The sequence below is a fragment of the Ranitomeya imitator genome, chromosome 2, assembly GCF_032444005.1.
Source record: "Ranitomeya imitator isolate aRanImi1 chromosome 2, aRanImi1.pri, whole genome shotgun sequence".
NCBI lineage: Eukaryota > Metazoa > Chordata > Amphibia > Anura > Dendrobatidae > Ranitomeya > Ranitomeya imitator.
In genome coordinates, this window is record NC_091283.1 from 604,470,084 (window position 1) to 604,483,080 (window position 12,997).

At 42.2% G+C, this 12,997-nt stretch overlaps 1 protein-coding gene across 1 annotated transcript in view; it reads right to left on the minus strand.

Moving 5' to 3' along the window:
* Positions 1-12,997, minus strand: part of SGSH (N-sulfoglucosamine sulfohydrolase) — an 80,543-nt gene that overhangs the window by 32,838 nt on the left and 34,708 nt on the right. Inside the window, exons 3-5 of the mRNA XM_069752435.1 lie at positions 6,185-6,290; positions 5,951-6,101; positions 2,277-2,433 (exon numbers count right to left, since the gene is read on the minus strand). Coding sequence (XP_069608536.1) covers positions 2,277-2,433; positions 5,951-6,101; positions 6,185-6,290 — 414 coding nt within the window. The remainder of the gene's footprint in view (positions 1-2,276; positions 2,434-5,950; positions 6,102-6,184; positions 6,291-12,997) is intronic.

Consider the following 12,997-nt stretch of genomic DNA (forward strand, 5'->3'; position numbering starts at 1 on the left):
TTAATAAATCTGTGGTGTGTACCTCGCTAGAAATGTTAATGCAATCAACGACTGGAGTTACATTTCTGTCGTAAGAAATGTCACCAGGTTTAAAGAATTTGATGGGAGGGCATAGCCACGTGCCGCCCCATCCTCAACGCAGCCAATTTAGGCAAAGCTGCCCTAAACTGGCAATGTGCAAAAAAATTGTAACTTTTCAAAGTGTTTTAGGGCAGTTTTATGGTGTAAACACAGCCTCCTCCCTGCACCCAAAATACCATAAATGGGCACAACTTTGGGCAGGTACAGAGAATTTTTGCTTATACTACATGCCCCTACATTGCCGAAACAGCACTGTAACACAACAGCATATCATATCATGTCTACTGTGTGCCCACTCTGTCAGACTTTATGGCCATAGCCAAAGTAGTAGCACAATGGCAGAAGGTCACTGTGCATGGCAAGGTCACAGCTGTAACAGCATATATGAAGTATTTAAGGAGGAGGAAGGAGGCAAAAAGGCACTGTGCATGCCAAGGTCATAGCTGTAACCGCATATATGAAGTATTTAAGGAGGAGGAAGGAGGCAGAAAGGTACTGTGGCTGCCAAGGTCAAAGCTGTAACGGCGTATATGAAGTATTTAAGGAGGAGGAAGGAAACAAAGGTACTGTGCATGCCAAGGTCACAGCTGTAACCACATATATGAAGTATTTAAGGAGGAGGAAGGAGGCAGAAAGGTACTGTGCATGCCAAGGTCACAGCTGTAACCGCGTATATGAAGTATTTAAGGAGGAGGAAGGAGGCAGAAGGGTACTGTGCATGCCAAGGTCACAGCTGTAACCACGTATGTGAAGTATTTAAGAAGGAGGAAGGAGGCAGAAAGGTACTGTGCATGCCAAGGTCACAGCTGTAACCGCATATATGAAGTATTTAAGGAGGAGAAAGGAGGCAGAAAGGTACTGTGCATGCCAAGGTCACAGCTGTAACCGCATATATGAAGTATTTAAGGAGGAGGAAGGAGGCAGAAAAGTACTGTGCATGCCAAGGTCACAGCTGTAACCACGTATATGAAGTATTTAAGGAGGAGGAAGGAGGCAGAAAGGTACTGTGCATGCCAAGGCCACAGCTGTAACCACGTATATGAAGTATTTAAGGAGGAGGAAGGAGGCAGAAAGGTACTGTGCATGCCAAGGTCACAGCTGTAACCACATATATGAAGTATTTAAGGAGGAGGAAGGAGGCAGAAAGGTACTGTGGCTGCCAAGATCACAGCTGTAACCACATATCTGAAGTATTTAAGGAGGAGGAAGGAGGCAGAAAGGTACTGTGCATGCCAAGGTCACAGCTGTAACCACATATATGAAGTATTTAAGGAGGAGGAAGGAGGCAGAAAGGTACTGTGGTTGCCAAGGTCACAGCTGTAAAGGCGTATATGAAGTATTTAAGGAGGAGGAAGGAAACAGAAAGGTACTGTGGCTGCCAAGGTCACAGCTGTAACCGCATATATGAAGTATTTAAGGAGAAGGAAGGAAGCAGAAAGGTACTGTGCATGCCAAGGCCACAGCTGTAACCGCGTATATGAAGTATTTAAGGAGGAGGAAGGAAACAGAGAGGTACTGTGCATGCCAAGGTCACAGCTGTAACCGCGTATATGAAGTATTTAAGGAGGAGGAAGGAGGCAGAAAGGTACTGTGCATGCCAAGGCCACAGCTGTAACCGCGTATATGAAGTATTTAAGGAGGAGGAAGGAGGCAGAAAGGTACTGTGCATGCCAAGGTCACAGCTGTAACCGCGTATATGAAGTATTTAAGGAGGAGGAAGGAGGCAGAAGGGCACTGGAGAGATTCTGTAAGAAGCACTACATGGTTATTGCTGCCATCTTTTCTGTACATGTGCCATGACTGCCTGATGCCTTGGCCAATCATGGTGGAAGTCACCACAATAAGCCAATGGCACATGCCTACAACAGCTGACGCACAAACCATAAGCATCTTATGTTTGATTTTTATTAAACTGTTGCAATAGTTATGTTCCAGCCACTTTTAAAGTGTAAACAAAGAAAAGATCATCCTGCAATTGAGATCCCTTTATTTCCATGGAAAGGATGGAGCTCTTTCTTAAATGAACAGACCCTTTAATTTTGGTCTCATGCAATTCCTCTAAGGGAGACTTGTACTTTACCATCATTGTACTTTGCTCATATTATGATATAATCTACACATTGAAGTAAAGCATGTACTAAACAAACAGTATGTAAATGATATTTAATAGAAGGAAAATAAACTGCAGGACTAACCTGGACTTGTTCAGGTATATAATACTGAGGTGTCCAGTCTGGAATTCTTCCCATACCAGGGTCACCATTTCCAAACTTCTCACAGAAAGGGCCGTATTGAGGCTGGGAATGTCCACAGCGGTGAGGATCGTGGAAGGCAACATAAAGAAAGAACGGTCTGTGAGAGGAAGTGGAGAGCAACATATATTAACATCGCTTCTGCTCCCATATATATAGTGATGCTATCATACATTCATGTCCAAAATAAATAAAAACCTAGGAATTTGCTGAAAAGTAACTAAGTAAGTAACTAAGTTGTTCTCGAAACTATGAACAAAATGTCTTACAGAAAATTCTTTCTAAAGGGGTCAATATTAGCAATAGAAAAACTAGGATTTTAAAGTGGTTTTTATTACAAGAGTAACTAAACTTAAATATACAAGTGCTTTTCATTAAATTATAATATCAGTAAAAAGTTAATTTCAGTTCTTCAATACAAAAAAGTGAAACTCATATAGAGTCATTTCAAACAGAGTGATCTATTTCAAGTGTTTATTTCTGTTAATGTTGATGATTATGGCTTACATCCAATAAAAACCAAAAAGTCATTACCTCAGTAAATTAGAATAATTAACAAGAAACACCTGCAAAGGCTTCCTACGCCTTTATAAAGGTCCCTTAGTCTGTTTCAGTAGGCTCCACAATCATGGGGAAGACTGCTGACTTGACAGATGTCCAGAAGGTAGTCATTGACACACTCCACAAGGAGGGTAAGCCACAAAAGGCCATTGCTAAAGAAGCTGGCTGTTCAGAGTGCTGTATCCAAGCATATTAATGGAAAGTTGAGTGGAAGGAAAAAGTGTGGTAGAAAAAAAGGTGTACAAGCAACCAAAATAACCACAGCCTTGAAAGGATTGTTAAGAAAACGCCATTCAAAAATTTGGGGAAATTCAGAAGTATTGGGCTGCTGTTGGAATCATTGCTTCAAGAGCCACCACACACAGACGTATCCAGGACATGGGCTACAAGTGTCGCACTCCTTGTGTCAAGCCACTTATGACTAATAGGCAACGCCAGAAGCGTCTTACCTGGGCCAAGGAGAAAAAGAACTGGACTGTTGCTCAATGGTCTAAGGTGGTGTTTTCAGGTGAAAGTAAATTTTGCATTTCATTTTTAAATCAAGATCTCGGAGTCTGGAGGAAGAGTGGAGAGGCCACAATCCAAGCTGCTTGAGGTCTAGTGTGAAGTTTACACAATCAGTGATGGTTTGGGGAGCCATGTCATCTGCTGGTATAGGTCCACTGTGTTTTATCAAGACCAAAGTCAGCGCATCTGTCTACCAGGAAATTTTAGAGCACTTCATGCTTCCCTCTGCCGACAAGCTTTTTGGAGATGGAAATTTCATTCTCCACCAGGACTTGGCACCTGTCCACACTGCCAAAAGAACCAATAACTGGTTTAAAAACAACAGTATCACTATGCTTGATTGGCCAGCAAACTCGCCTGACCTTAACCCCATAGAGAATCTATGGGGTATTGTCAAGAGGAAGGAGACACCAGACCCAACAATGCAGATGAGCTGAAGGCTGCTATCAAAGCAACCTGGGCTTCCATAACACCTCAGCAGTGCCACCGGCTGATCACCTCCATGCCACATCGCATTGATGCAGTAAATGATGCAAAAGGAGCCCCGACCAAGTATTGAGTGCATTTACTGAACATACATTTCAGTATGCCAACATTTCAGAATTTAAAGTCATGTTTCAAGCTGTTGTTATAAAGTACTCTAATTTACTGACATAATGACTTTTGGGTTTTCATTGGCTGTAAGCCATAATCATCAACATTAACAGAAATAAACATTTGAAATAGATCACCCTGTTTGTAATGACTCTATATATGAGCTTTACTTTTTGTATTGAAGAACTGAAATAAATGAACTTTTTGACGATATTTTAGTTTAGTGAGATGCACTTGATAATATTTATATATAAAAATGATATACCGTATATCTTTCATTATTTTCCATGGTTGCCTATATGTATGTCCAGCATGGAAAATAATGAAACTTTTCAGCTGCTTGCGCCCAGACTTAAGGTACCGTCACACTTAGCGACGCTGCAGCGATACCGACAACGATCCGGATCGCTGCAGCGTCGCTGTTTGGTCGCTGGAGAGCTGTCACACAGACCGCTCTCCAGCGGCCAACGATGCCGGTAACCAGGGTAAACATCGGGTAACTAAGCGCAGGGCCGCGCTTAGTAACCCGATGTTTACCCTGGTTACCATCCTAAAAGTAAAGAAAGACAAACACTACATACTTACCTACAGCCGTCTGTCCTCCAGCGCTGTGCTCTGCACTCCTCCTGTACTGACTGTGAGCACAGCGGCCGGAAAGCAGAGCGGTGACGTCACCGCTCTGCTTTCCGGCTGACCGACGCTCACAGTCAGTACAGGAGGAGTGCAGAGCACAGCGCTGGAGGACAGACGGCTGTAGGTAAGTATGTAGTGTTTGTTTTTTTTTACTTTTAGGATGGTAACCAGGGTAAACATCGGGTTACTAAGCGCGGCCCTGCGCTTAGTTACCCGATGTTTACCCTGGTTACCAGTGAAGACATCGCTGAATCGGTGTCACACACGCCGATTCAGCGATGTCTGCGGGGAGTCCAGCGACCAAATAAAGTTCTGGACTTTCTTCCCCGACCAGCGACAGCACAGCAGGGGCCTGATCGCTGCTGCCTGTCACACTGGACGATATCGCTAGCGAGGACGCTGCAACGTCACGGATCGCTAGCGATATCGTCTAGTGTGACGGTACCTTAAGGCTTCATTCAGACGTCATGTTTTTTGTTTTTTTTTTTTTACATGTGAGAAAAACGGACAGAGTTTCTCAACCTTTCAATCCTCTCTATCAGTGAAAAATGGACAGAACGCAGATGTCATCCGAATGCGGTCAGATTTTTTGACAGACCCACAGACTTGCATTGCCGATTTTAATCTGACACTTGTATCAATATCGGATATGCGATTTTGCAAGGATCATTTGGTCTGAGGGAAAAAAATAAAAAAAATTGGACATGTGAACAGAACCATAGACTGTCATAGGTACGAGTGCTATCCGTGAAAAACTCGTATGTGAAAAACTGACATGTCAATGAGACCTTAGTGAGACACAGGTGCGGAGCTGACTCTTTCACTACCATCATCTGTACTCCAAATAAGTACATTATGATATCAATGTAGGCAGTCAAATAGACTGGGAAATAATATGGGTTTGGAAGTCCATTATATGCAATTTTTTAAAGGAATAAAAGAAAATCCCCAAGTAAAGTGTGGTTTGCAATGTTTCATAACTTTCCGTGCTGGTCGAAATTATATTAAAAAAAATTAAGTATTCTTTAATCATTGTTGTATGTTAATTACCTTGATAAAAGTCAAGGAGGTGGAGAAGCCTGAAGAAGAGTCAAGCTGGGCTGTGCCCTAAACTGGTGTAGCATGGCCTGAGGGACATCTCTGATATCAGCACATGTACCATTGTTTTCTAGTTCTGGCACATGGGCAGTGATGCTGGCATTACATTGGGGCACAGCCGGTTTGTTTATGGGGCACTATGGCTCTAGTTCACAGGGCATTACCTCTACTTCTGGGTGAAGTTTACATAGATAACATTACCAGGGTAATCTGTACATTTTCACCTCTGGTCTTTGCTTTGCAAAAACTTTCTGACCAACAATTTAATCCGGGTTATGTTGCGCCCAACTTGTAGCACTGAGCTGTTCTCTTCCGTGTAGGCAAAGTCAAATGGATAAACAGGTTCTGGCCCCACATGTTTTTTTCCAATAATACCTTTAACAAATAAAAAAAAGTATTAGCAGAGAAGTCAGAATTTCCATTAAGAAAGCCCAATATTTTACTGCATTTGTTTTTACCTGTCCGAATACCAGCCTGGTGGAGCAGCAATGGCAAACTCCTGACTTCATCAAAAGAGTTGAAGTGATGCACATCTTGATGGAGACCATAAATACCATTCTGGTGCTGCAGATATAATGCAAACAACATTACGAACATAACATGGGATAAGGAAAAAAAACAATAGTGTCCAATATGTATTCCGTGACATGGCTCACCCTATTCTTTAAAATAGCATGTAACGCAAATGTATTTGCAAGGGGTTGGGTGAGCCATAGGCAAGCTGCTCCTGCACCAAATGGACAAACTAGATTTACTAGTGGTACAAGAACTCAGAAAAAAATGGGGTCTTCTTGCTGTGACAATCCCGACACCTATTATAACCAAGCTGGATATTTCCTATATAGAGGGAGTAGCTAGAGATGCTGCCACTGGACCCTGAAGAAGTACAAAACTGTTTTGTGTAGTAATGAATCACACTTCTCTATCTGGCAGTCTGATGGAGGAGCCTGGCTTTGGTGAATACCAAGTGAACGTTACCTATCTGACTACATTAGGCCAATTATAAAGTCTGGTGGAGGAGGAATAATGTTTTGGTGTTGTTTTTCAGGAGTTCACATAGGCAATTTTATTCCAGTGAAACAAAATCTTAATAGTTCAGCATACAAGATATTTTAGACAATTGCATACTTAAAACTTTGTGGGAACAGTTTGGGGAAGGGCTTTTTTCGTTTCAGCAAGACTGTGGCCCAGTGTTCAAAGCAAGGTCCATAAAATGGTTGGGCGAATTTGGTGTGGATACTTATAGAGCCCTGACCTCCGCCCATGAAATACCTTTAGGATTATCTAGAATGGAGATTGTGAGCTAGTATCTCTCATCAAACATTAGAGTCCGACCTGACAAATGCTCGTCTGGAGGAATGGGCAAAAATACATTGCTACCATCTGTAGTGTATTAGGGCAAGTTGCACATAATGAGAATTAAGACCACAGTATCTGCGGTAGGTCCATGGCACAGCGGTTAGGACAAAATGAGACATAGAACACCATGGAACTATCCTCTTACTTCTCTTGATACAACTCTTTCTCCTTCATCTCTCCATTAACCCTGTCATCCTTTGCTATCCCTTTCCATTTGTAACGGGAGGGGAATTTACGATTTTTGAGAATCCGAGCCAGTGAGGATTTATTTAAGCAGTGGTTATAGTCTCATTTTAGTGAGTCATGTCCTTTCATGATACCTATAGCTAACCATGCTGTTCAGTGCTATTTTCTCTTTGCTTGCCAATGTAACACATGAGAAGTTTACGTGAAAAACAGGATATGAAACCATCACGAGTATGAATTGTGCAATCACTCGCTTGCCTAATCCTAATTTATATGGCAGCAAAATTCAGAGAATCTGTAAAGCTTCACAAAATGACTTTTATATATTTTTCATGCAAAATCAAACAAAAAAATGATACAGAAAAACATAATTAACATTCCATGGGATGATATAAATCAAGCACACTTTGCCCCTAGGTAGAGGTCATGAAACCCTTTTTATAAAGTAGTCTGGGACTGCTTTCTTTAACTGCTGACTGCTTCATTTCCAGAAAATCATCTAATAATTAAATTTATAAAGTTGATATAAAAGAAATATAAATCATTTAACGACTTTGACGGTGCAGTCAGATGACCATATAAATCGGAGTGAGATCGGACTGCAATGCCCGGACTGGCCGGCAGCTTTCCTGACAGCTTCATATATTTCTATGCAGCTTTCACGCTCAGGTCTACAGAGCTGCGGCCAGTCTGAGCATTGCGGTCCGATATATACAGGTAACTGCACCCCAGAAAGGACCTGTCATTGGGCCAAAAAGTGTCCAGTGTTTGCTCTCATTTTATTCCTGATACTCCCCTGAGCAGTCCATGTTTGTTTTTTTAATCCGCTCTACGGTTCCAGAGATACAGGCTTTTTTATTTAGTGCTAATTTTCATGCTCTTTACAAAAAGGCATTGTTCACAACAAAATAGATAAAGAACACATCCGCAGAGAATACTATGAGAATCACTCACTTGTAAAGACTATAAAAACTATCACTAAATAAAAAGGTCACATCTCTTTAAAGGGAACCTGTCACCCCCAAAATCGTTGGTGAGGTAAGCTCACCGTCATCAGGGGCTTATCTACAGCATTCTGTAATGCTGTAGATAAGCCCCCGATGTTACCTGAAAGAGGAGAAAAAGAGGTTAGATTATACTCACCCAGGGGCGGTCCCGCTGCGGTCTGGTCAAATGGGTGTCTCAGGTCCGCTCCGGCGCCTCCCATCTTCATTCCATGACGTCTTCTTCTGGTCTTCATGCCGCGGCTCCGGCGCAGGCGTACTCTGTCTGCCCTGTTGGGGGCAGAGCAAAGTACTGCAGTGTGCAGGCGCCGGAAAGGTCAGAGAGGCCCGGCGCCTGCGCACTGCAGTACTTTGCTCTGCCCCCAACAGGGCAGACAAAGTACACCTGCGCCGGAGCCGCGGCGTGAAGACCAGAAGAGGACATCATGGAATGAAGATGGGAGGCGCCGGAGCGGACTTGAGACACCCATTTGACCAGACTGCAGCGGGACCGCCCCTGGGTGAGTATAATCTAACCTCTTTTTCTCCTCTTTCAGGTAACATCGGGGGCTTATCTACAGCATTACAGAATGCTGTAGATAAGTCCCTGATGACGGTGAGCTTACCTCACCATCGATTTTGGGGGTGACAGGTTCCCTTTAACTGTATGGTGGATTTAAAAAACAAATATGAGCCATAAATAAGGAATACTCAAGGGAGCAGCAGGAATAATGTAAGTACAAAACTGTTCACTTCTGGTTTTCTTTAAAGTTTATCGTACAGCTTCATAAGGCTGGAGTCACACTAGCGCTTTTAAAATCAGTCCGATTTTGTTTTGCAAAGTCGGATGAGTGTCATGTGTTTTTCATGCAAGTACAATACGATTTTTCACCTAGCATTCGATTTACATCCGAATGCAGTGCAATTGCTATCCGGCTGCAATGCAATTTTAACATGAAGTTTTACATAGGGAAATTCTCCAAGTCATTTACAAATTTTCAAAGGAAATATTCTTCGAAACATTATATTATAATATATATATATATATATATATATATATATATATATATTTATATATATATATATATATATATATATATATACATATATATATATATATACACACACACATATACACAGTGGGTACAGCAAGTATTCAGACCCCTTTACATTTTTCACTCTTTGTTTCATTGCAGCCATTTGGTGAATTCAAAAAAGTTTATTTTTTTCTCATTAATGTACACTCTGCACCCCATCTTGACTGAAAAAAACAGAAATGTAGTAACTTTTGCAAATTTATTAAAAAAGAAAAATTGAAATATCCCATGGTCATAAGTATTCAGACCCTTTGCTCAGTATTGAGTAGAAGCTCCCTTTTGAGCTAGTACAGCCATGAGTCTACTTGGGAATGATGCAACAAGTTTTTCACACCCGGATTTCGGGATCCTCTGCCATTCTTCCTTGCATATCCTCTCCAGTTCCGTCAGGTTGGATGGTGAACGTTGGTGGACAGCCATTTTCAGGTCTCTCCAGAGATGCTCAATTGGGTTTAGGTCAGGGTTCTGGCTGGGCCAGTCAAGAATGGTCACAGCGTTGTTCTGAAGCCACTCCTTTGTTATTTTAGCTGCGTGCTTAGGGGCATTGTTTTGTTGGAAGGTGAACCTTCAGCCAAGTCTGAGGTTCAGAGCACTCTGAAAGAAGTTTTCATCCAAGATATCTATGTACTTGGCTGCATTCATGTTTCCTTCTATGACAACCAGTCGTCCTGTCCCTGCAGCTGAAAAACACCCCCATAGCATGATGCTGCCACCACCATGTTTCACTTTTGGGATTGTATTGGGCAGGTGATGGGCAGTGCCTGGTTTTCTCCACACATAGCACTTTGTACATACCACCAAAAAGGTCTATCTTTGTCTCATCAGACCAGAGAATCTTATTTCTCATAGTCTGGGAGTCCTTCATGTGTTTTTTTTTTAGCAAACTCTATGCGGGCTTTCATATGTCATGCACTGAGGAGAGGCTTCAGTTTGGCCACTCTGCCATAAAGGCCCGACTGGTGGAGGGCTGCAGTGATAGTTGAAGTTGACTTTGTGGAACTTTCTCCCATCTCCCTACTGCATCTCTGGAGCTCAGCCACAGTGATATTGGGGTTCTTCTTTACCTCTCTCACCAAGGCTCTTCTCCCACGATTACTCAGTTTGACTGGACGGCCAGGTTTAGGAAGACTTCTGGAGGTCCCAAACTTCTTCCATTGAAGGATTATGGAGGCCACTGTGCTCATAGGAACATTGAGTACTGCAGAAATTCTGTTGTAACCTTGGCCAGATCTGTGTCCTGCCACAATTCTGTCTCTGAGCTCCTTGGCCAGTTCCTTTGACCTCATGATTCTCATTTGGTCTGACATGTGAGCTGTGAGGTCTAATATAGACAGGTGTGTGCATTTCCAAATCAAGTCCTATCAGTTTAATTAAACACAGCTGGACTCCAATGAAGGAGTAGAACCATCTCAAGGAGGATCACAAGGAAATGGACAGCATGTGACTTAAATATGAGTGTCTGAGCAAAGGGTCTGAATACTTATGACCATGTGATGTTTCAATTTTTCTTTTTTAATAACTATACAAAAATTTCTACATTTTTTTTTTTTTTAGTCAAGATGGGGTGCAGAGTGTATATTAATAAGAAAAAAAGTCAACATTTTTGAATTTACCAAATGGTTGCAATGAAACAGAGTGAAAAATTTAAAGTGGTCCGAATACTTTCCGTACCCACTGTATAATAGATAGATGATACATAGATAGATAGATAGATAGATAGATAGATAGATAGATAGATAGATAGATAGATAGATAGATAGATAGATAGAATAAAAGCCGGCAATTCAGCAGCTGCATAATGTAAAATCACAGCAGGATCCTACAGGATAGAATAGATGATTAGATACAGTAAATACACATACAATAGATATATAGATGTCTGTGACAAATACAATTAGTACAGTGTGCGTGCAGCTTACTGTACATGTATTTAATAAAATATTATTTTTCTGAAAAAAATGGCGTGGGCTCCCACGTAATTTTCTAAAACAGCAGAGGGAAAGCCGACGGCTGGGAGACAATGTTTATAGTCTGGGAAGGGGGTAATACCCATGGAGCTTCCCAGGCTATTAACATCAGCTCACAGCGGTATACTTAGCCAATACTGGCTATTAAAATGGGGGACCCTAAAAAAATGACATAGGGTCCCCCTATAATTAATAACCAGCAAAAGCTATGCAGATAGATGCGGGCTGATATTAATAGCCTAGGAAGGGGCCATGGATACTGGCCCCCCAGGCTAAAAACATCAGCTTTCAGCCGACCCAGAAAAGGTGCATCTCTAAGATGTGCCAATTCAGGTACTTAGCGTCACTCCTCCCACTTGCTCTGTAGCGGTGGCAAGTGGGGTGATAGTTGGGGGGTTGATTTCACCTTTGTATTGTCAGGTGACATGAAGTCCCGAGGTTAGTAAAGGAGAGACCTAAATAAGAAGCCCCCATTACTAACCTCATAGTCATATTGTAGAAAAACACTGACACCCAAAATAAAGTCCTTTAATTGAAAGAATGACACAGACTCCTTTAATAATATTTAATATTAACAGTTTTCAACCTGGACGGTGCTGAGATGCGACCTTCAAGGCTAAGAACCACTGAGAAATGAGCTTCTGCGAGTATAGCATCAGTGACCAGCGGTAACCTCATCCAGGTTACCACGGGTCACTGAGGCTGCGTTCCCAGCCGTACTGAACTGCGGTGACTTCAGCACAGTGAGAAAAAAAATAAGAGAGTTCACTGCAGTTCAGCTCAGTGAGTTCACCATGACAAATTTCTCACAGTGAACTTGCTGACTTTTCCTCACGGCGTTGAGGTCACCACAGTTCAGCCTGGCTGGGAATGTAGTCTCAGTGACCCGCGGTAACATTTTTATTTCAAATAAAGGACTTTATACATGCTATGTGTTTATTTACAATACAACAATAGGATTAGTAATTGATAGACATCTTATAGACGTCTCTCCATTACTAAGCCATGGCCTTGATGTCACCAGACAATACAAAGATAACATCAACCCCACAAATATGAACAGCACTTGCCACCGCCACAGGGCAAGTGGGAAGAGCCGGGCAAAGCTCCAGAATTGGGGTATCTAATAGATGCACCTTTTATGGGTGGCTGCAGGTTGCTATTTTTAGGCTGGGAGGGCAATATTCATAGCCCTTTACCAGCCTGAGAATACAAGCCCACAGCTGTCTGCTTTAGCTTGGCTGATTTTCAAAAATGGGTGGAACCCATGCCGTTTTTTTTTAATTATTTCTTTAAATAATTAAAAAATAAAGCATGGTGACCCCTGTATTCTTGATAACCAACCTTGCTAAAGCAGACAGCTGTGGGTTGCAGCCCATAGTTTTTGCTGATTGGTTATCAAAAATACAGGGGAACCCCACATCACTTTTTTTTATTTATTTATTGTGCAGGCAGTGACTGATGAATACTCTCATCAGCCTCCGCCTGTTTTCGCTGTTAGCAGTTGAATACAACTCTCAACATGCTCCCTTGCTAGCACTGATCGCATCGCGAGCAGGGGAGAATGATGAGAGCTGTCTTCAGCATCCAGTGCCAGGGAACAGCGCTGACAGTACCACTGTTTCCCAGTCACCGGTACATGTCACACTGATGACACACGGATGTCATCTGTGTGGCAC